Source organism: Salmo trutta, chromosome 10 (assembly GCF_901001165.1).
Source record: "Salmo trutta chromosome 10, fSalTru1.1, whole genome shotgun sequence".
NCBI lineage: Eukaryota > Metazoa > Chordata > Actinopteri > Salmoniformes > Salmonidae > Salmo > Salmo trutta.
Window position 1 is genome coordinate 27,068,905 of NC_042966.1, and position 24,733 is coordinate 27,093,637.

Consider the following 24,733-nt stretch of genomic DNA (forward strand, 5'->3'; position numbering starts at 1 on the left):
ACCATGTCTATCGTCTGGTCTAAGACCCTCTTTGTGGAAGGTTGCCTCAGTTTGGGAGAGGTTGGCTAATTCTTTGATGTTGTTATGCCACTGGGCATAATGAAATGACATTCACTGTTACTTAACCCCTGTATTGATTAGCCTACATTAGGCCTTATAAATGTATTCTATAATATGATAAGGCCTCTATAATTTCCTCTTCGAGTTGTACAGAAGAAATAGGCTATACTTTTTAATGAGTCACTACTATCACATTATACAGTAACACCATGAATTTTCAGAATATAATTTCTATTGCCCTCCATTTAACAATAGGCATGATTTACCCATTGTAGTCATCGGAATTAGAAGGCAACATGGTTTTGATGCCTCCCAGTGGAGGATTAGAGCAAACATTTGTTGCACTTCCCATCTCTCACAAAGTGAAACTGCAATGTCCACTGGATTTTGTCTAGAAGGGATACAGTTTATGTCCAAATAGATTTTTGTAGCAGGTTAGAACTTACGCAGCAGGTTAGGAGAATTAACTTAACAGGTTAGGAAAATTAGGTTATGGTTAGGAAAAGGGTTAGGGTTAGCAAAAATAAAATAAAAAAATAATTTTTTTACCATCAATTTGACAAAAGTTGTATCCCATCTAGACATGACCTGTCCACTGGCACTGAAGCCCTCATACAAAGATAGTAGTCTACAACATCAACCACAATTAGTAAAGTGTGATGGAGGGGCTTGAAAGCACACAGGGCTCTTTTCTATCTCCGGTGAGAACAAACTCTCATTCCCATTTATGTTGGATATTTGTCAGGGTACTTCTATGGTGCAAATATGAGAAAAGATCATTACCTTTTCTATAAAAATGTCACTCGTATTATTTAATTTTTGTTAAATGTCTGCATCCATTTTATGATAAGATTGTTTAAGATCATGTTGAAGTTTTAATGTGTTCTATAATAATCAGCTGGTGATACAAAATGCCTATTCCTATTGCAATTTAATATCCAAATGATTACAAACACAAGATTAAAAAAAAAACATTCTGTTAAAGATGGGAATACTTAATATCTTGTTAGAGCCAAACAATTGTTCATCTTGGTTCAGAAAAATATTGTATACATTCCATATGCAAACACATGTTTTAGTTTCAGATACTTGAGCAACAACTAGCTTGTGCTTAGATTGACATAAGTATCGAACCAATGGTGTAAGCAGGAATTGTAAAAACTTGGGTAAGAATGAAATTAGCAACTGTATTTCAGACTACATTAAGGTGTGCCAACCGGTGGCCATCTATGTGGCAAAGACACTGGGAAACTTACAGTAAATGTTTCAATATTACTTCTCCATCTTTGAAAAATCAATGTAAGCAGCTCCCTTTCCCGCACCCTGCCTGGCCAGCGTTGGGCTGACAGTAGCACGCATGCGCAGTATATCAACTGTTTCGGTGTCGGTGCTGAAGTTGGGCGGATGGAAGAAAAACACCGCCGATGGAGATTATACGGCAGGATGTATCTTTACTGTGCGATCTAACAAGCATCAACATAAAACACATATAAAGTAACCACTATAGACGACTGACAACCAGAATTAAAAGGGTAAGATGATGGATATTCTTATGTTAAATGTCCCACGAGCTAGCACTAGCCATGCTAGTCTCAGTAGCTAGCTGCCGCCTCTTCGCAGCACAGAACATGAGAACGGTCTGACGGTGGAGGGCTAGCTAGCTATACAGAAAGTGGGTGTTATTCGTAGTTTTTTTGATGCGACAATAAGGCACTATCGTATCTTTGTAGTGGTTTTGCATTATAATTTGGTGTTTTGCCATGCGGAATCAGGTTGTCTTTGCAGCTGACGTTACCTGCAATGATTTAGCTAGCTAGCTAGTTCAGATTCTTCGAATCACAGCTGCAAGACAGTGAGAGACCATGCAAAACACCCAAGGATGAGCAGCAGGCAACGACCGCTATGTTGCGAATGCTTTAGGAAGTTATGACAAGAATGCATATGCTTTAACATGTATTTAGCTCTAAAATGTACGATTGTACTACAGTTCATTAGCTAACTTATTTCTTCATGCATTTAATTAGGCGAGTCAGTTTATTTGTTATTAACGAACTAGGGGTTGTCACAAGTTACGACAGCCACAAAGTCCAAATTTGCTACTGGCTTATCGTAAACATTCATGGAAACAAATATTTTATTTTTGTCTTAATTTAAGGTTAGGCATAAGGTTAGAAGTGTGGTTAAGGTTAAAGGGATACTTCGGGATTTTGGCAATGATGCCCTTGTCTACTTCCCCAGAGTCAGATGAAATCGTGGATACAATTTTTATGTCTGTATCCAGTATGACGTAAGTTAAGAGGTCGTTATGCTAGCCATAGACTTCATCATGATGCGCTGATTCTTGTTAGCAATTGCAATAGTACTAGTTAGCAGCTTCATTCAAACCGCATGCAGAGACATAAAAATGGTATCCACAAGTTCATCTGACAAGGGAGGTAGATAAGTGCATCATTGGTTAGGGTTGAACCAGAATCTGTACTTACAGGAGGCGAAATTTCGTTCCATAGGAAGTGGGGGCAATTTCACAATAGTGTGTGATTGCAGCCGCAATTCAGGGCGTTCCTGTATCTGCAGGAACATCCCATTGGTGCACGTGATCTTCATGCTTGTGTTACACTTGATAGTATGGATATCCCCTGATTGTCTCTGCGATTCAAATGTGGTCAAAAGGGAAATATAAATATTTTTGGTGCTTTTCATGGGCGAAGGACATTGTCTACCGGTGTCCTAGCTAGCTACCTACCTGTGTCGCCCTCGCCTCCCGCCTGGTGTGTACCGGAGTCCTAGCTAGCTAACTAGCTACCTGCCCTCACAGTCGTTAACAGAACTGCGGGAAAAAAGTGCCGGACAGGAGGTGGGCGAAGTACACTGTCTACCGGTGTGCTAGCTTGCTACCTATCCTGCCTCCCACCTGCTCTGTACTGGAGTCCTCCTAGCTAGCTAGCAAACAAGTTAGCACACAGTGTCCTACGCTCCCACCTTCCAAACACCTGCCCTCGCCGTCATTAACAGAACTGCGGGAAAGCAGTGCCTGACAGGCAAGGGCAAAGGACACTGTCTAGCTGTCGTTAGCTAGCTAGCTACCTATCCCGCCTGCTGTGTACTGGAGTCCTACCTGCCCTTGCTGTCGTTCACAGAACTGTGGGAAAACAGTGCCTAACAGGTGGGGGCGAAGTAGTCTTGTCTACTGGTGGCCAAGCTAGCTACCGTTGTCGCCCCCTACTCCAGGCTGTATCACATCCGGCTGTGATTGGGAGTCCCATAGGGCGGCGCACAATTGGCCCAGCGTTGTCCGGGCATGTCTGGGGTAGGTCATCGTTCTATACAATAATTTGTTCTTAACTGACTTGCCAAGTTAAATAAAGGTTAAATAAAAATAAACATTTTCTCATCTGATATTTTAGTTAAAAGACTCAGGTAAAAAAAAATCTAATGAAATTTAGCAATATATCACATTACATTTTAAGTAATTATGGCAAAAATATTTTGGCTGCTAAAAAATCTGAGTGGCTGGTAGATTTTTTTTTCATCTACCTACCACAGTGGCTGATAGACCAAAAAGTGAATTTTAGGCCCTGCTCTGAGCCCTTACCAAAATACAAAACATGGCGGACAATTTCTCTTGCCTCGGATCTGAAACCAATAGTAACCCCCAACTTCAATGACAGTTAACATAAAACAAAAATACGAATTTGACATTCCCACGCCCCAATGACATTGGCGCAGAGGAGGGCTTGCTAGCTAGCTATAGTGTTTGATTCATATCAGCCGTTTTCTTATAAAACAGCTCAGCTAGCGAAATGCAAATTCGTAAATCATACCAGATGTGAAAAGAATGTCTGTCCATATTTCTAGATTGAGTTCTTAACTTCTATGGGCTAGCGTCCCACCCGTGGTACACACTATCAACAGCCAGTGAAATACAAAACAGCAAAAATTTCATTTTCTCAAACAATCAACTATTTTACACCATTTTAAAGATAAACTTCTTGTTAATCGAACCACATTGTCCGATTTCAAAAAGGCTTTACGGCGAAAGCATAAAATTAGATTATGTTAGGACATAAACTTCACAAGAAAAACCACACAGCCATTTTCCAAGCAAGGACATGCATCACAAAAAACAAAAATACAGCTAAAATATTCACTAACCTTTGATGATCTTCATCAGATGGCACTCATAGGACTTCATGTTACACAATACATGTATGTTTTGCTCGATAAAGGTCATATTTATATCCAAAAACCCCATTTTACATTGGCACGTGATGTTCAGAAAATGTATTCCCACCAAAACATCCGGTGAATGAGCACATCAATTTACAAAAATACTCATCATAAACGTTGATAAAATGTACAACAGTTATTGAAAGAATTATAGATATACCTATCCTTAATGCAACCACTGTGTCAGATTTTAAAATAGCTTTACGGAGAAAGCACGTTTTTCAATATTCTTAGTACATAGCTCAACCATCAAAGCAAGCTATACAGATACCCGCCAAGTTCTGGGGTCAACTAAACTCAGAATTAGTATTATAAATATTCTCTTACCTTTGCTGATCTTCGTCAGAATGGACTCCTACTTCCACAAGAAATGTTATTTTTGTTCGAAATACTCCATATTTATGTCCAAATACCTCCGTTTTATTCATGCGCTCAGATCACTATCCAAAGGCATAAATCCAGACACAAAGTCAAATAGTTCCATTACCGTTCGTAGAAACATGTCAAACGTTGTTTACAATCAAACCTTAGGGTCTTTTTTTTAACATAAAACGTTGATAATATTCCAACCGGACAATAGCATATTCATTACAGAGGAAAAAGAAGGAGCGGCGCACCAATTGTGCCTGCGCAGTAAACAACTCACTGGTCCCAGGCAGTCCACTCATTGACTGAGCTCCTATTTTCTGCCTAGTAACAGGAGAAGGATGAAACACGTTTCTAAAGGCTGTTGACAGCCAATGGAAGCCTTAGGAAGTGCAACGTGACCCCACAGACACTGTAGTTTCGATAGGGATTCAAAAGAAGAACTACAATTCTCAGATTTCCCACTTCCTAGTTGGATTTTTCTCAGGTTTTTGCCTGCCATATGAGTTCTGTTATACTCACAGACATCATTCAAACAGTTTTAGAAACGTCAGAGTGTTTTCTACCCAAATCTGAGTGTTTTTTTATCCAAATCTCATTAATAATATGCAAATATTTGACCCTGGGCCCGAGTATAAGGCAGTTTACTCTGGGCACGCTTTTCATCCGAAAATGAAAATACTTCCCCCTATACCTTAAAAAGTTAAGGGTGTGAGGGGTCTCCCCTATTTAAGTCATGAGCACACCTTCACCATCACCATTGGCTAAGCTAAATGGTTGAACTGGCTAACTAAGCGGACCCACACAATGAATGGTTGGAAATGTGGTTGAACACTCAATTAGGCTAGCCACTACAACTTTAAAAAGTTCCTGCTACATCTCACTTATGGAAGATTCTTGTTGTTTAACACTGACTGACTAAGCTACCGTAAATCATTCAATTACAATGGAAGAAGGGGACGTAAGGAGACATTCAGCGATTTGACCATTGGCGACTGGTTTGAATGCGCAAACTTCGCAATAACAAATTCGAAGATGGATGCTGTCGCTAGCCATAGATCGACCACCACCAACTCGCTGTATAGAAAGCAATGATGTGAATCCTCTGTTGGGACTGCAGAGAAATCGTGTGGATGTGAATCCTCTGTTGGGACTGCGGAGAGGTCCTGGGGATGTGAATCCTCTGTTGGGACTGCGGAGAGGTCCTGGGGATGTGAATCCTATGTTGGGACTGCGGAGAGGTCCTGGGGATGTGAATCCTCTGTTGGGACTGCGGAGAGGTCCTGGGGATGTGAATCCTCTGTTGGGACTGCGGAGAGCTCCTGGGGATGTGAATCCTCTGTTGGGACTGCGGAGAGCTCCTGGGGATGTGAATCCTCTGTTGGGACTGCGGAGAGGTCCTGGGGATGTGAATCCTCTGTTGGGACTGCGGAGAGGTCCTGGGGATGTGAATCCTCTGTTGCGACTGCGGAGAGGTCCTGGGGATGTGAATCCTCTGTTGGGACTGCGGAGAGGTCCTGGGGATGTGAATCCTCTGTTGCGACTGCGGAGAGGTCCTGGGGATGTGAATCCTCTGTTGGGACTGCGGAGAGGTCGTGGGGATATGAATCCTTTGTTGCGACTGCGGAGAGGTCCTGAGGATGTGCAGCAGCTTGTTTCTGTATTGTCAATGTTAGCAGAGCCTTTACTTCGACTACCATTTAGGGTTTTATCTTCCTTTTTTTTAAAGGAGTGGGGCAGTCCCACTCTTTACGTATGTCTATTTTTTGTTTATTGAATATTAAAGAAGTAGAGAGGAAAGATGGAGGAGAGGGTTGCTGAAATAGCAGTGGGCCAGATTCTAAAGTTTTAAGTTCCTCGGCGTACACATCACAGACAAACTGAAATGGTCCACTCACACAGACAGTGTGGTGAATATGCCTCTTCAACCGCAGGAGGGTGAAGAAATTTGGCTTGTCACCCAAATCCCTGACAAACTTTTACAGATGCACAATCGAGAGCATCCTGTTGGGTTGTATCACAGCCTGGTACGGCAACTGCATCGCCCTCAACCGCAAGTCTCTCCAGAGGGTGGTGCAGTCTGCACAATGCATCACCAGGGGCAAACTACCTGCCCTCCCATGACACCTACAGCACCCGATGTCACAGGAATGCCAAAAAGATCATCAAGGACATCAACTACCTGAGCCACAGCCTGTTCACCCTGCTTCCATCCAGAAGGCGAGGTCAGTACAGGTGCATCAAAGCTGGGACCGAGAGACTGAAAAACAGCTTCTATCTCAAGGCCATCAGACTGCTAAACAGCAATCACTAACTCAGAGAGGCTGCTGCCTACTTTGAGACCCAATCACTGGCCACTTTAATAAATGGATCACTAGTCACGTCATACAATGCACTCTAAATAATGCCACTTTAATAATGTTTACATGTCTTACATTACTCATATCACGTGTATATACTGTATTTTATACCATCTATTGCACCTTGCCTATGCCGCTCGGGCATCACTCATCCATATACTTACATGTACATACTCTCATTCACCCCTTTTGATTTGTGTGCATTAGGTAGTTGTTGGGGAATTGTTAGATTACGTGTTAGATATTACTGCACTGTCGTAACTAGAAGCACAAGCATTTCGCTACACTTGCATTAACATCTGTTAACCATGTGTATGTGACAAATAAAATTTGATTTGATTTTAAACCCATGCTGCTGTGGTATAGGCTATGTAATCTGGATGCAGCGGCCCAGACCACTAAACTTCCCTAGGCTACTAGGCACTGTTTCCTGACCAAGCTAATTTTGACTTGTGAGTATATGTAATAATGTCTTTATTGTGAACCTCCTGAGCCTCTGACACAGATCTCGGCTAGGCAGGGTACTGTACAGTGGCCCTCCCCAGGCCACGTTAGAAACCAGATGAGGAAGTGTGTCTGTTTGTAGTTGTCAAGGAGATGACAATCTAGACCTCTGCGGTCATGTGCTTGCAGTAGTTTTGCAGTCGGAATATACAAACATACTGTAGGCCCATGCTATAGCTAGCCTAAAGGCCTAAAACTGTAGAACACAAACTCACATGTGATATACTGTCTATAACAGTCACTTTTTAAAACTGTTGGGATATATCCTACATTATGCACAGTGGTAAGAGACAGACCTAGATTTTTGGTGGACTGTACTATTTTGTTTTATATAATAGGCTATTCCAAATCACCAAAAAAGAGTGAAAAGTAAGCCTAATTTAGGGGTGTCAAAAGTCGCTCTGGATAAGAGCGTCTGCTAAATGACTTAAATGTAAATGTACATTCCTGGAGGGCCGTGTGTCTGCTGGTTTTGTTGTTTCCTTTCAATTAGTTTCCAATTAAGACCTAAACAACCTGGTGAGGGAAGTTCCTAATTAATCAATGACCTTAATTAATCAAATACAGGGGAGGAGCGAAAACCCATAGACACACGGTCCTCCAGGAATTTATTTTGACACCCCTGGCCTAATACTTTAGTGGCACAAGATCAAAGGTTAATATAAACCCACTGTCTGTCTGTACAATATTACAATGCACTGTATTTCTCTTTTGTGTTTTTCAGATGGTTTATTGTTGCTCCTCGTGCGATCAACACTGCAAATGATCCACCCACTGAGTCCCTGAACTCTGCTGAGACCCAGGCGGAAACCGCTGTCCTCCTTATCCCTCCTCACTTCCTGGCCCTCCGTCAGGGATGGTGAGAACAACAATACTACCCTGTAGACACACCCTAGTGCTTTACTTCTGAACCCACCCAAGTTCAACCAACCACTTACCTCAACGCCATGATTCACCTGCCTGGTCTGTCTGTGGAAGCAACTGACTAATTTTTATGGTAGGTTACTTAGGACAGATTTCCAAGACCTTATAGTAGTGAATGTGACTGTTAAGTTTCATTACATTTTATCTGTACATCATTGAAAGAAATTCTGTATGTTACGACCGTAAAACTTAAATTAATAGCCCAGGCGTTTATTTGCTTAAATCACTGAACACGAGGCGCTTGCTTATTAGAGACGGCCTTCTACAGTGCCTTCAGAAAGTATTGATACCCCTTGACTTAGTCCACATTTCGTTGTGTTACAGCCTGAATTCAAAATGGATTAAATATAACTTTTTTCTTACCCATCTATACACAATACCCCATAATGACAAAGTGAAAACATGTTTTTTGAAATTGTAACAAATTTATTGAAATGCAGAAATATGTAATTTACATAAGTATTCACATCCCTGAGTCAATACTTTGTAGAAGTAGCGATTACAGCTGTGAGTCTTTCTGGGTAAGTCTCAAAGAGCTTTCCATACCTGGATTGTGTAACATTTGCCCATTATCCTTTTAAAAATTCTTTAAGCTCTGTCAAATCATTGCTTGATAACCATTTTCAGGTCTTGCCATAGATTTTCAAGTAGATTTAAGACTCAGGAACATTAACTGTTAGTCATTCATAAATCATGTTAAACACTGTTATTGCACACAGAGTGAGTTCATGTCATTTATTATGCGACTTGTTAAGCACATTTTTACTCCTGAAGTTATTTAGGCTTGCCATAACAAAGGAGTTGAATACTTACTTGACTCAAGACATTTCAGCTTTTCATTTTTTTAAATTAATTTGTAAGAATTTTGAAAAACATAATTCTACTTTGAGGTGGGGTATTGTGTGTAGGCCAGCAACAAAGAAATCTACCTTTTAATCAATTTTAAATTCAGGCTGTAACACAACAAAATGTGGAAAACGTCTAGGGGTGTGAATACTTTGTGAAGGCACTGTATTTGAGCCAGGTGTCTCTTTCCTTAATGAACACAGCGTTTGCTAATTTGCATAGTTCATTGTTTCTAATTTGCGTAGTTCATTGTTTCTAATTTGCGTAGTTCATTGTTTCTAATTTGCGTAGTTCATTGTTTCTAATTTGCGTAGTTCATTGTTTCTAATTTGCGTAGTTCATTGTTTAATTCCAGCATTCACTTCCAGCATTTTAATACATTTCCTCATTTCCTGCACTCATGTGTTATCATTTACACACTGTGTCACGTTTCTTTTGTCTTAGTATCTCTATAAAAAAATATAAGCAACTTTTCCTTGACAGAATAATTATTCACCACTTTGACTAGAGGTCGATCGGTAGATTTCTAGGGGTCTACTCCCGAAGTTGTTAACTGGCAAGCAAAAAAAACAGTCATCTAGCGTTTCTCAGCTGTTAGCAGCCAATGGCTAGCAGTTTCATAATGGCGATAAAAACGCTGATTGCCATAATTTTGTCTAGTCATTACTGAATTATTTAATGTAACAAATCAAACGTTAAACCTTGTAAACAATTCATGGTAATACATGTGAACCTCGTAAACAATTCATTTAGACCATGCGTTTATTTGAAACGTGCGTTAATTCGCTGAAATGTGTACCGTTGCCAGGCTATTTATAGGGACAGGCGGCAATTTCAGACTAGGCGTTTAATACCTTTTTTGCACTATTGGTTAGAGCCTGTAAGTAAGCATTTCACTGTAAGGTCTACACCTGATGTATTCGGCGCACGTGAAAAATAAACTTTGATTTGATTTAAGTTTTACAGTATTTGAATTCTCTGAATTCTCTTCAGCTGTATGCATCAGACAGGTGTAGACTAATTTATTCTGACAGTCACAGCATAAATGTAGTAGATCTAATTTAAGGCTTTTTTGTCATGCACTACCAGTCCTGGTAATGCATGACCTCTCTGGGTGGAGACTGGAGAGTGGCAGGCGGAGGAGGATCCTCTTGTGCAGTGGGCCGTAACCCTTGCTCTGCATCACTGGCTGCTGCTTTAGAACGGCTAGGACCATGAGCTGTTAATATTGAATAAATTAGCCTTACATTTAAAGAGAGTCCTATTTGCCATTGAACAAAATGATGTGTGCCTCTGCTGTATTTTGTGCCACAGCAAGATCAAAGGACATTACATTTCCCAAATGGCTAATAGAATAGAATTTCTCCTCACTGTAGTTCGACAATAGAATTAAAATAAGAAATTAATCCTGGCCAAAATGATGGAGATGCAGAATGAAAATTAGGTTCTTTGGCTAAGCCTATATTTGTCTTTCCACATGGAGGGATCCTTTATTTGCATTTCTTTTCAGTGGCTTGGACATATCCCCAGCTAGAACAAAGGTGTTTGTCACTGTATTTTGCATCAATGTGCATGTTTTCCACCGGTAGAAGGTGAATAACCGATGGCTGCTCAAGTGACCAACTCAGGATTTGCATGTTTGGTTTATTGGTTCATATATGACCCCTATCATGAATGTCAAAGTGTAGGCCACACAGAGAGACAGACAACATTCTCACTGTTCATTGTTAGTGTCCATAAATACGGAGCAAAAGTTGAATGATGACTTTGCAGGTAAGACAATCCTTTATTTAATAGTTTTGGGATTCAAGAGCAAAGTTTAAAAGTAGTGAAATGAAGTAGAATCACAGGAGAGATCAAATGAGAGCAGAGAAGACATTTATTTTTTAAGTTTAGCCAACATGTACCATCTACAGTACTTGGGGCCCGTGTTCCACACCCAGATTGTGCAGAATGGTATTTATTAACCTGTCATAATTATTATAATTATATTAATAATGATCTGTTCTTTGGGATTGATTGAAACAAGCATTATTGTACCATTCCTTACCAGGATGTTAATAATCGTGGTGATAGTAACCATTCTCTGAAATAAGTACCAGAAAGAATCCAATGTTAGCACATATTTTCAAAATTGCTCCTCTTATTTCCTAGGGATGTTCCCAATAGGCCATTTTTTGGTTTTTCAGGGGGGGGGTAGATTGTAGCTCCCATCAATGTAATTGTCCTCATCATTTCCAATCCCCCATATATTTTTTGGTAAAAGAAAAATATATACTGTACCAGTCAAAAGTTTGGACACACCTACTCATTCAAGGGTTTTTCTTTATCTCTACTATTTTCTACATTGTAGAATAATGGTGAACACATCAAAACGATGAAATAACACAATCTTGTAGTAACCAACCAAATGTTAAACAAATCAAAATATATTTTATATTTAAGATTCTTCAAAGTAGCCACCCTTTGCCTTGATGACAGCTTTGCACACTCTTGCCATTCTCTCAACCAGCTTCACCTGTATTGCTTTTCCTCACTCTCCAGTCCAACTCATCCCAAACCATCTCAATTGGGTTGAGGTCAGGTGATTGAGGAGGCCAGGTCATCTGATGCAGCACTCCATCACTCTCCTTCTTGGTCAAATAGCCCTTACACAGCCTGGAGGTGTGTTTTGGGTCATTGTCCTGTTGAAAAACAAATGATAGTCCCACTAAGCGCAAACCAGGTGGTATGGCGTATCGCTGCAGAATGCTGTGGTTGCCATGCTGGTTAAGTGTGCCTTGAATTCTAAATAAATCACTGACAGTGTCACCAGCAAAGCACCCCCCCACCATCATACCCCCTCCTCCATGCTTCACGGTGGGAACCACACATGCGGAGATCATCCGTTCACCTACTCTGCTTCTCATAAAGACACGGCGGTTGGAACCAAAAATCTCAAATTCGGACTCATTAGACCAAAGGACAGATTTCCACCGGTTTAATGTCCATTGCTTGTGTTTCTTGGACCAAGCAAGTCTCTTCTTGTTATTGGTGTCCTTTAGTAGTGGTTTCTTTGCAGCAATTCGAGCATGAAGGCCTGATTTGACGCAGTCTCCTCTGAACAGTTGATGTTGAGATGTTACTTGAACTCTGTGAAGCATTTATTTGGGCTGCAATCTGAGGTGCAGTTAACTCTAATGAACTTATCCTCTGCCGCAAAGCTAACTCTGGGTCTTCCTTTCCTGTGTCGGTTCTCATGAGAGCCAGTTTCATCATAGCGCTTGATGGTTTTTGCGACTGCACTTGAAGGAACTTTAAAAATTCTTGAAATTTTCCACATTGACTGACATTCATGCTTTAAAGTAATGATGGATTGCTGTTTTTTTGTTTGTTGCTTATTTGATATTTTCTTGCCATAGTACAGACTTGGTATTTTACCAAATAGGGCGATCTTCTATATACCAACCTTGTCACTACACAACTGATTGGCTCAAACACGTTAAGAAGGAAATACATTTCACAAACTAATTTTTAACAAGGCACACCTGTTAATTGAAATGCATTCCAGGTGACTACCTCATGAAACTGGTTGAGAGAATGCCAAGAGAGTGCAAAGTTGTCATCAAGGCAACGGGTGGCTACTTTAAAGACTCTCAAATATAAAATACATTTTGCTTAACACTTTTTTTTCTGTTACTACATTATTATATTTATTTTACCTTTATTTAACTAGGCAAGTCAGTGAAGAACAAATTCTTATTTTCAATGACGGCCTAGGAACAGTGGGTTAACTGCCTTGGTCAGGGGCAGAACGACAGATTTTTACCTTGTCAGCCCGGGGATTTGATCTTGCAACCTTTCGGTTACTAGTCCAACGCTCTAACCACTAGGCTACCCTGCCGCCCCGGGGTAATGACTCCAACCTATGTAAACTTCCGACTTCAACTGTATATCATTGTAACAGAGAAACATATTATGTTTGTCCCCATTGACAAGGAGCACAAATCAAGGGCCTGTCTATAGCTTATTAGGCCTTTATGTGTGAAGGGGAGTAAACAAGTGGACATAAGCTAGCCTAAAGGTTGCAGTGCAATAGCTGTGTGCAATACCACCATTGTGAAACCCAACAAAAGTAGGATACAAAGGCATTTACCTACTTTAGGCAGTGGGTCAGAAGTTTACATACACTAAGTTGACTGTGCCTTTAAACAGCTTGGAAAATTCCAGAAAATGATGTCATGGCTTTAGAAGCTTCTGATAAGGTAATTGACATCATTTGAGTCAATTGGAGGAGTACCTGTTGATGTATTTCAAGGCCTACCTTCAAACTCAGTGCCTCTTTGCTTGACATCATGGGAAAATCTAAAGAAATCAGCCAAGACCTCCACAGATGGTAGACCTCCACAAGTCTGGTTCATCCTTGGGAGCAATTTCCAAACACCTGAAGGTACCACGTTCATCTGTGCAAACAATAGTATGCATGTATAAACACCATGGGACCGCGCAGCCGTCATACCGCTCAGGAAGGAGACGCGTTCTGTCTCTTAGAGATGAACGTACTTTGGTGCGAAAAGTGCAAATCAATCCCAGAATAACAGCAAAGGGCCTTGTGAAGATGCTGGAGGAAACGGGTATTAAAGTATCTATATCCACAGTAAAACGAGTCCTATATCGACATGACCTGAAAGACCGCTCAGCAAGGAAGAAGCCACTGCTCCTAAACCGCCATAAAAAAGCCAGACTACGGTTTGCAACTGCACATGGGGGACAAAGATCGTACTTTTTGGAGAAATGTCCTCTGGTCTGATGAAACAAAAATAGAATTGTTTGGCCATAATGACCATTGTTATGTTTGGAGGAAAAAGGGGGATGCTTGCAAGCCGAAGGACACCATCCCAACCATGAAGCACGGGGGTGGCAGCATTAAATTGTGGGGGTGCTTTGCTTCAGGAGGGACTGGTGCATTTCACAAAATAGATGGCATCATGAGGTAGGAAGATTATGTGGATATATTGAAGCAACATCTCAAGACATCAGTCAGGAAGTTAAAGCTTGATCGCAAATGGGTCTTCCAAATGGACAATGACCCCAAGCATACTTCCAAAGTTGTGGCAAAATGGCTTAAGGACAAGAAAGTCAAGGTATTGGAGTGGCCATCACAAAGCCCTGACCTCAATCCTATAGAAAATTTGTGGGCAGAACTGAAACAGCGGGTGCGAGCAAGGAGGCCTACAAACCTGACTCAGTTACACCAGCTCTGTAAGGAGGAATAGGCCATAATTCACCCAACTTATTGTGGGAAGCTTGTGGAAGGCTACCCAAAACGTTTGACCCAAGTTAAACTATTTAAAGGCAATGCTATCAAATACTAATTGAATGTATGTAAACTTCTGACCCATTTGGGAATGTGATGAAAGATATTAAAGCTGAAATAAATAATTATCTCTGCTATTATTCTGACATTTCACATTCTTAAAATAAAGTGGTGATCCTAAGACAGGGAATTTTTACAAGGATTAAATGTCAGGAATTGTGAAAAACTGAGTTTAAATGTATTTGGCTAAAGTGTATGTAAACTTCCGACTTCAACTGTACCTTTCTGTTTTTTGAGGGGTAAATTGCTATGCATGTTTTTTATTTTGGTATCTATTTAGGCACTCACAGCAGACGCATAATGTAGCACAGACTGAGCATCTTCTGCTCGTGTGTAAAGACATGTGAGACCTCACACATCTCCCTCAGTGTTTGCTATGTGTGTGTGTGTGTGTGTGTGTGTGTGTGTGTGTGTGTGTGTGTGTGTGTGTGTGTGTGTGTGTGTGTGTGTGTGTACCAATCTCTTGCTCACACAGCAGAGCAGATTTGTCACGGTGCCAAGCAAGGCCAGCTCCAGGAGGGAATCCTCTGTCTCATTCTTTCACCACCTCTTTCTATCATTCTATCTATTTTTCACTCCATCCTCGCCCTCTATCTTTCTCTTTGGGCTTGTGCAGCCTAAAATGTTCTATGTTGGCCTCTGAGTTTGAATGTCAATATTGTTGAATTTAATTTATTCTGGGTAACGGACATATATACAACAAAGTGTACAATGTGGACCCAGAGGATATCACTTGAAAGTATTAATAAAATGTATTTTTTCCAAAGTGGTCCTTGATGGTTGTTGACATGGTTTGACTGTGATTGCCACACACACAATACCTTGTTTTAAAATGTATTTTGTTGAAATTATAAAAAGTTGACCGCATGAATGAGTGGCAAAGATAAAACATTTTTTTTAGAAAAGAACCAGTGAAAAAATACCTTTTCACGTCCATATTGATTTCTGTATGAAATTCACCTAGTTCATGTTCTCTCAATGTTGTGGTATTCATACATCTATGAGGAAGATGGCATAGTCCTTAACCAATGTGTTTGGATTTTGTCCACAGCCCCGAAGTTTAAGCGGTGTTGATATGAGAAAACGGCAGCAGCCACACATTGAAGGACCTCCCCAGGCGCCTGGCCATCCAAGGCCCAACAACTGCTGCATGTGCTGGTGTGGTTGTTGTAAATGCCTCTGGTACGTCAATCCTCGCTTTCTGTTTACTTACCCCATGCCTCCTCCATATTCAAAGGGCAATGGCTGTCTAAATGCCCTTTAGAATTATGAGAAATTGTGTTTCGATTTTCCTGAAATATAGACAGAAAAAAGCACCTGGTCATATTACCTTCAAGACCACATCCCTTTCAGTGTTTTTTTATTAGTGGGGGAAAGTATTGTAGACTGTAGTTATCAGCACTTTAGGCCAAAATAACCAATACTCGTACATTTGGAATTATTGTCGTTATTCACCCAATGTTGAGGCCGATCACATTGTTTATAGATTAAAGTAATGAATGCTGAAAGACTCTAGGTCTCCAGGTAAAACATGACTCGATGCTTGAAGTCTTTTTCCTCTCATAGTTTTCAGTACTGTGGGTGCATAAACATTGTTTATCAGACCAATTATCTGATGCCTGGGAAAAGGGTGAGCTTAGGAAAAGAGACTCCCATATACAACTGTATGATTACTACTCTTCATGTTTCCGTGGAGAAAACAGCAGGGGCGCATTAGCTTTTAATAATCTGCATTTTCAAAATGCAGACCATCAAGAAAATCTGCATTTTAAACCATTTCACCTGCATTTTATATTGAAAGTCAGTGTTTGTGTTTATTTGCTTCAGTAGAGTCATCAGGGGCATGCAACTATAGTTTTTCTTCACACAAAATAAATTAATGCAACACATTTGGTAGAAAATAGCATGGTTTTCATCAGATGACTATAAAAGTGCAACACTATTTGGCTAGCAGCCACACATAAGTAAATTAGCTTACAATGAAAAAGTATGGTATTTTTTGCAGTTCAACTTCTAGTTTTGATTTATATTTCGTTGAGTTTTCAACTAACATTAATCCAACGTGAAATCAAGAAAGAAATGCAACATGTCATTGGATTTTGGTTAAAAGTTGGGTAAATAAAGGCGAAATGCCCTTACATGCTGACCACACCGCTTGCGTCGCATGCGCGAGTGTTGCAAAATAAATGTACACATACATGTTATTCAGTCATTTCAGGCGCTAAAATAGAACTTGGTTCTATTTGTGACACTTGATGCGCTGCCAGTCCCGCCTCTCCCATTTCCTCATTGTTTTTTAGGATCATATACCCACGTGCCATCTCCTCATTGGTTTTAAGGAGCACATACCCACGTGCCATCTCCTCATTGGTTTGAAGGAGGATATACCCACGTAGGTGATTGAAAGATGAGGTCCACACTCCAGTTCAGTTGGTAGTGGTAATGCACCTACAAACTTTTACCCTTTTATTTGTGGATACATTTTTGGAGTAGAGGACCTTGTACATTTCAGGTAAAATAACAACCCAATGTTTATATCCCAGGACAAATTAGCTAGTAACAGCAAGCTAGCTAGCTAATTGCCATACATTTTTTTATGCTTTTCGACCTGTTCCTAAGTTAATATAGTTGGTTTAGAGTTTGTTTTGATATTTCAACCTGCGTGTCCTGATCGCGTCTGGTGTGGGTGGACAAAATCAACATGCGTACGTGCGGTCTGGTCTGCATGTTACATTGATGACTTTTTGCAAATCCAATCAGTCCAACAGTGCTCTGATGTACTTTCTTCCGTGTAGTTTTTCTCCGGGAGCAAGTTAAAATGCAAGATGAACTTCAAGTAAAACATTAGGAAATGTAGCTGGCTACATTATTTCTATGATAAACATGAGAAATCTGATGCCCCACCCCCTGGACAAAAACTGGTTGAATCAATGATGTTTCCACATTTCAATGTGAGGATGTTGAATCTAAACTCAGCAAAAAAAGAAACGTTGCTTTTTCAGGACTCTGTCTTTCAAAGATAATTCATTAAACTCCAAATAACTTCACAGATCTTCATTGTAAAGGGTTTAAACACTGTTTCCTATGCTTGTTCAATGAACCATAAGCAATTAATGAACATGCACCTGTGGAACGGTTGTTAAGACACTAACAGCTAACAGACGGTAGGCAATTAAGGTCACAGTTATGAAAACTTAGGATATTGAAGAGGCCTTTGTTCAGGGACACATTATTCCATTTCTGTTAGTCACATGTCTGTGGAACTTGTTCAGTTTATGTCTCAGTTGTTGAATATTGTTATGTTCATACAAATATTTACACATGTTAAGTTTGCTGAAAATAAACGCAGTTGACAGTGAGGACGTTTCTTTTTTTGCTGAGTTTACGTGGAAACAATGTTGAGTCAACCAGTTTTTGCCCAGTGAGTGGACATCAGATTTGTCATGGTTATCATAGAAAGAATGTACCCTGCTACATTTCCTAATATTTTGTAAGATTTTTTTTTAGCTTACATTTTAACTTGCTACCGGAGAGAAACTATACCAGAGAAAGTATATCAGTCAGAGTGCTGTCTGCTGATCGAATGACCGTTTCTGAATGCGGGAATCTGATTCATGAAGACAGAAAATATTTATCATCCAAGTGGAGAAGTGTAACTGGAGCACGAAATTAAGCCGAGTAGAAAATACAATAAGAAGCATTTTAGATCTATGTTTACAAAACGCAGCAATATATTTTTTCTGTGTTATATCTTTCTTTTTTCACAGAATTCTGTGTTAACACAATCCCTAAATGTGAAAAGAACAATGTAAATATTAACGGATATCATTGGTTGTAGTTTGCATAGTGTATTGATAAGCCATCCTTTGCATTTCCATAAAATGGGTGAAGTTTGTGATGACAACATGAGCAAACAGTAATTTGCAGTTTAAGAGTAATATATTAAAAAACTGATCAAAGGTTAAGCAAAGCTCTAAGATTGTAAGAATAATGTGTGACTGACCAGCTCAAATCGGTCTTATGCAGCAACATTTGAAATTGTGTCTTTTACATTGGATAAAAGTAGAGACTCAGAGCTACAAAATGGTATATCATACACTGCAATTGAGGAACAATGGGAAAGTCATTCTGCTTTGAAAGTTGATCAACTCACTTTTGAGAAAAGGGCCTTGAAAGTTGTGAGACCTACTGGAGTGCTCTCCTTTGTCTACACCCATTCAGCATTGTTCACACCCTCTTAAGCCAGCCCCACCCATCTCTTTAAGGATTCACATGTCATGTGCTAAACACTGAGTAGTGTAGTAAAGATTAAGACTAAAAGTGGTAGTAGACTACAATAAGGAACCATTCCAGGTAAACATAGTGTCCAGATAAAAAATGTATAAATATTAGACACTTACCCAGACACACTTGTCTAAATTGATGGGTCATGTGAAATAAATGCTATAACCCCCAGCCATATCCAGTGGTGGAACAAGTACTAAATTGTCATAGAGTAAAAGTATAAATCATTTCAAATTCCTTATATTAAACCAGATGGCACAATTATTTTATTTTTATTGACGATAGCCAGGGGCACACTCCAACACTGAGACGTAATTCACAACGAAGCATTTGTGCCAGATCAGAGGCAGTAGGGGTGACCAGAGATGTTCTCTTGATAAGTGTGTGAATTGGACAATTTTCCTGTCAAAATGTAACAAGTACTTTTGGGTGTCAAGGAAAATGTATTGTGTAAAAAGTACATTAGTAAAGAAAATAATGTAGTGAAGTAAAAGTACCAAAAATATGAAATAGTTAAGTAATGTACAGATACCACAAAAACTACTTAAGTAGTACTTTCAAGTATTTTTACTTAAGTACTTTACACCACTGCCCAAATGCCTTCACACCAGTACATTAGCATACTTTATATACCGTTAAACATGCACTTATCACATAGTATTCCATACATAAGTTAAGGCCATGCAATCGGAGTTGAAACCTGAGTGAGGTGCACATGTACAGTACATTAACAGATGCATGCGCCATATATTTATGTGGTGGACACTTGATACGGTCACATGTATGTACAAGAACAATATCAGTGATAGACGAGGTAGTTATATGCATACGATCAGGGATAATGTGGCTGAGCTGCAGGATAAAAAAAATATAGTAGCAGCAACATATGGCGTGTGTGTGTTAGGAGAAAGTCATGTGAATAGAAGCACTGCGGATAGTGCTGATGACTGGTCCGTCCAAACCACGCATGAACAAGGGAATCTATATTCGGAGAGCCTGTTTCTGTCCTGCCCTTGACTTTGGTGCAGGGCATGTGATGTCCATAGCCTCTTCGTTACAAAACTCCCTGATCTTCTCAAAAATATAAGTTTGTCTAGCTGTGTCCAGTCCAGGTGGTGCTTGTACTGGCAGACCATCTATGGGAGGAAGGATGCGCAGCAGCTGAAACCTGGTCCCGACAGTCCGAACGCTCCTTGGCGACAACACCAGGCTCCAGAGCATCGAAGCTGTAAAAAGGGAATAACCAAAAAATCAGAAGACATTACAACCCTGAAGAAAACATCAATTCACCTCCCAAGTTTAGATAAGAATAACCTCATACAATGAAAATCATTTTTTACCTCAAGTGCTGGTACTGCTTGATCTGTGGCAGCGGCCTGAAGTACAGAGTCAGGTGTTTTTGCCAGCCATAGCTTTCCACCAGCACCGTACCATCCTCCAGTCCAACCAGCTGTGGGATGTTGACCCCTGTCACAGTGCTGTCCTTCACAACACCAGCAATCTCAGACAAAGTGTTCACTCTGGTCTTTCTGAAGCGCTGCTTGATGAGGCCGAAGCACCAGTCATGGGCAAACTTGTTGTGGCCTGTGATCAGGAAGTGAAGGTCCAGATTGTGGTGGAGCTTGTGCATGGTCCACCGGGCACAATACCAGAGCACAAACTTGTTCTTGTTTTGGCCACTGCAGTTATCACAATTCAGGTCCACACGTGTTTTCCCAACTCCCTAGTTGGTGAAGAAAGGGTGCAAGTAGTTGATGACTGTGCTGCTGCCTTTGCTTGCTTAGGCCAGCTCTCTTTTTGATGACTGTATGACTGGTGGATTAGAGTCAGGGATGTTCTACTGATTGATGCTGAAAGACAAATTCCAGATACAAATATTTTAGCATTATTATACAATAGATGCAAAGTGGCATTCTGAGATCACTACACACCGTTCATACTGGGAATGTTAGCTACTGTAGCTAGCCAGCCATCTAACATCAGCTGGCTAGCTAACAGCAAGCTTTAACTAGAAATACAAACCGATTGTCATAGCTAGCTAAAGTTAACCAATAGGTTCAATGTTAGCTATCTAACATTAGGCTATAACTAGCAATGCGAAATGGCATTCTGAGAAAAATACACTAACGTTACACACACTTTATACACATAAGTTCATGTTAGCTAGCCAGCCACCTAACCTTAGCTGACGTTAGCTAGCTAACAGCAAGCTTTAACTTGGTCTTTTGTTTAGACATGTCACGTTAACGTTAGCTAGCTAGCTAAAATATGAAATATAATCCCAATCCATAGAGTAACGTTACTAGCAATACAAACCAATTGTCATAGCAAGCTAAAGTTAACCAAATAACAGGTTCATTGTTAGTTAGCAATCCAGCCATCAAACTCCAGCTTGCAATGAAAACAACTTTCTGACAAACGTTAGAAACGTATAATATCTGAATCTGTAGCTAGATTCTTACCTGTATACATGGATGAAAGCTTCACGGCAGACTGCAACCCCTTTATAAGACATCCTGTGTTTCCGTTTAGTTTGCACAGCTTGTTTGGCCGGTTGTGTTCCACTGATTTCAAAATGTGTAATTTTCAGAGTGAGAGAGAGTTGCATGGCACGATCGTCGTCCAGAAAGTAGTCTGACACAACTTTTTCCCCATTCACCTTTGTTGATAGCGCCTGATAAATTCAGGGCAGCAAGTTATTGAGAGCAGTAGCAACATATTTGCAGTTCTCCATGGCTAAAGTTATATATTTTGAGAAAAAAACTGCAGTAGACAGGACTATCTACGCATTACAAGCAGCTCATTTTATAGACACAAGATGCAACACCGCAGACCAATCCAAACTCATCTCTCGGCATGTCCAGCCCACTCATTATCTCAACCAATCATGGCTAGCGGGAAGGTTGCTGGCTTTTTCTGTGGCTAAACCAACTAGGCACGTAATTGAACAATTTTATTCGTATTTACAGATGACATACAAGTTTGATATTAAGGCACATGAAAGTTCACATGTCCGAGAAGGCATTTCTTCCAAAAAACGCATTTAGATAAAAAAAAACATTTTTACGTTCAAAAGGCTCTCCTGTGAAGTTGTGACTTGCGACATACGCCTAGTTTCCTGAATCAGGTCACATATAATACAAGGTAATCTTTTAGGACTCAGAATATGTCTGTTCTCATAAGTGTTAGCATGGAATGGTACATCCATACAGTTCCTTGATCTACAGATGTAGGATGATCATTTGAGCCAGTTTGCTACAGCAAACAAATAATCCTGCAGAAACCGGAAATGTTAATTTTTATGTGGATTTATATTTAAGGGACATTTTTGTAGTGGTTGATACATTTTTTGTAAGTGGAAATTACAAACTTCAGAAGTTTTTCTAAAACTTCAAATAAACTACACGTTTTAAATGTCCTGCACTGCAGGAAGGTTATCCTGCAAGAGTGATCGAATTAAAATCCTACATCTGCATTGTGATAGGTGATGACTGTGGAGCTTTGAGAAACTCATGTCCTTGATGTTGAAGTCAATATGTCATGTGTTTGGAGGCAATTGATATTTGGAACACAACTTCTGAGAGTTCTGCCAGTCAGAGTTGCATTGTAATTTTACATTTCTCGACCACTGTAACACGTGTGGGTCTCAGGTATGCATGACTGACCTGAGAAGGCCAAAGGCAAAGGCAGAATGACTTGAGCAACACTATCTACAGATCAGAACAAGCCATCGATGACTCCTGGATCCGTATTCACAAAGAGTCTTAGAGTAGGAGTGCAGATCGAGGATCAAGTCCCCCCCGTCCATATAATTATGATCTAAAAGGCAAAACTGATCCTAAGTTTGCACACGTACTCTGAGATGCTTTAGGAAGTCAAGGTCTTGCTCCATTAAAGGCAAAAAGCTTTTTCCAATTGGGGACACCAAACAATAGAAGCGGTGCTCAATAAAAACTCATTGTGGAGGTAGCCTACCATAAGCAAGTGTTAGCCTATAACACAAACTGGACAACTGTGTTACAGCTGTAAATACAGTACTTTTATTAGGTAATAATGGCCTATACTATAACTACAGTGGTTGCTCAACTAAAAGTTAGTGATTATGCTGCAGGACTTTGAGGTAATTTGTTGTTAAGTACGGTACCCTGCGTCACTACTTCATTGCTCCAGACCAGCGCAAGAGGGAGTTAGAGCACTGATTATGCTTTTGTGTCCCAAGGTGCAAAAGCATGTGTCTCTAACTGACAATGAATGGGCGGCATAAACCAAATAGAAACTGATAATTGTGCATGACTTCAGTATCACTTACTAAAACTGTTGTTACACTAAGGTTTTTATTCTAAGAGGAACTTCGACTACAATTAGGGTGTTGAAATGTTAGGATTATTTTGCTCTTACTGTAGTACTGTAGTCTACTCCCAACCGGTCACGTTGTACAGCGCCCGAGTGTCACAGCGGTCTAAGACTCTGCATTGCAGTGCAAACTGCGTTGCTACAGATGCTGGTTCAATACCCGTGCCAGCCGTGACTGGGAGACCAATGAGGCGACTGTAGGCTTTTGGTTTCTCTCCCTCTAAAAACAGAAATAAATCATTCTAAATAACAATCTGGCTTTATTTACAAATTAGTAACAATGTCTCACCCCATGTTCAAGAATGGCTTTTTTCTTACTCACTTTAGGTTATTTGAAAACTAAATCATCTCCAAAATATCATTATTTTTAAACAAAGCAATTATTATTAATTCATTTTCAATTATTTAAAAGCCTCTTAGATATTCTCACAGATCAGATTTTCCCAAACGAAAAATGCCCCTTAGATATTAATTTAGAATCCTCCAATCCTCTAAATCTAATTAAAGGCTGAGAGTCATGTCATTGCAAAAAAATATTTTTCGATATACTGTTGGCCTACTGTAGGCGACATGAGTCTCACTAGTGTTGAGTAATGTGCTGTTAAAAGTGGTGTAGGTCTTATTTATTTAAAAAGCATATTGAAGATGGAAGCTATAGGATTTGAAGCAATAGTCTACCCGCTGTGGTAAACTATTTCAGCACCGTTTTGCGTTGCTCTGAGACAAGCATGGGGACTGGTCTTGATAAATCAATGAGATTTTTATTTTCACTGAATCTCCGTTTGGGTATTGGTTAGACTACAATTAGGGCGTGGAAATGTTATGCTCTTAGTACTGTAGCCTACTCCCGACCGTCACGTTGTACAGCGCCATATTTTCCGTTCCATCCTAACGGAAACCCTGAGGGTTTAGTTTGTAGTTTTTCTTGGAATAGAAACACCATATTATTCATCAAATTAATTAAGCAATATTTCTTAAAATCAATCCCATATACTATGTTCTTATGAAAAAGGTTCAACATTTTCTAGTACAGCCACTATTGAAGGCTATCAAATGCTTCTCAAAGATGCCCTCTGGTGGTCAAACTAACACTAACTAGCATTAATGGTAAGAATGGCTGACAATTAAATAATGTGCCATAGAATTCTTGGCAGCCCACAAGGTGTGCTGCAGTATGACACAACTTTTAGAGGAACCACTGTAGTATTCACACCCCTTCACTTTTTTCACAATTTGTTGTTTTACAGCCTGAATTTAACATGTATTAAATTGCTCTTTTTTTGGTCACTGGCCTACACACAATTCTCCATAATGTCAAAGTGAAATTGTATTTAAAATAATTGTAGAATTAACAAAGAATTAAAAGCTAAAATGTCTTGAGTCAATAAGAATTCAATCCCTTTGTGGCAAGGGGTTGGCAAGTGTAAATAACTTCAGGGGCGAACATGTGCTT

At 40.0% G+C, this 24,733-nt stretch overlaps 1 protein-coding gene across 3 annotated transcripts in view; it reads left to right on the forward strand.

Annotated features, from left to right (window-relative positions):
* Positions 1-1,409: 1,409 nt before the first annotated feature.
* The window catches only part of rgs17 (regulator of G protein signaling 17), a 38,628-nt gene continuing 15,304 nt past the window's right edge, over positions 1,410-24,733 (forward strand). The window contains exons 1-3 of one of the 3 annotated variants that reach the window (XM_029765148.1): positions 1,410-1,592; positions 8,242-8,376; positions 15,695-15,825. In XM_029765148.1, the coding sequence (XP_029621008.1) occupies positions 8,374-8,376; positions 15,695-15,825 (134 nt within the window). In that variant the 5' untranslated portion in view covers positions 1,410-1,592; positions 8,242-8,373. Of the gene's footprint in view, positions 1,593-8,241; positions 8,515-10,829; positions 11,061-15,694; positions 15,826-24,733 lie in introns of those variants that run through there. The other 2 variants (XM_029765146.1, XM_029765145.1) reach the window with 2 other exon arrangements.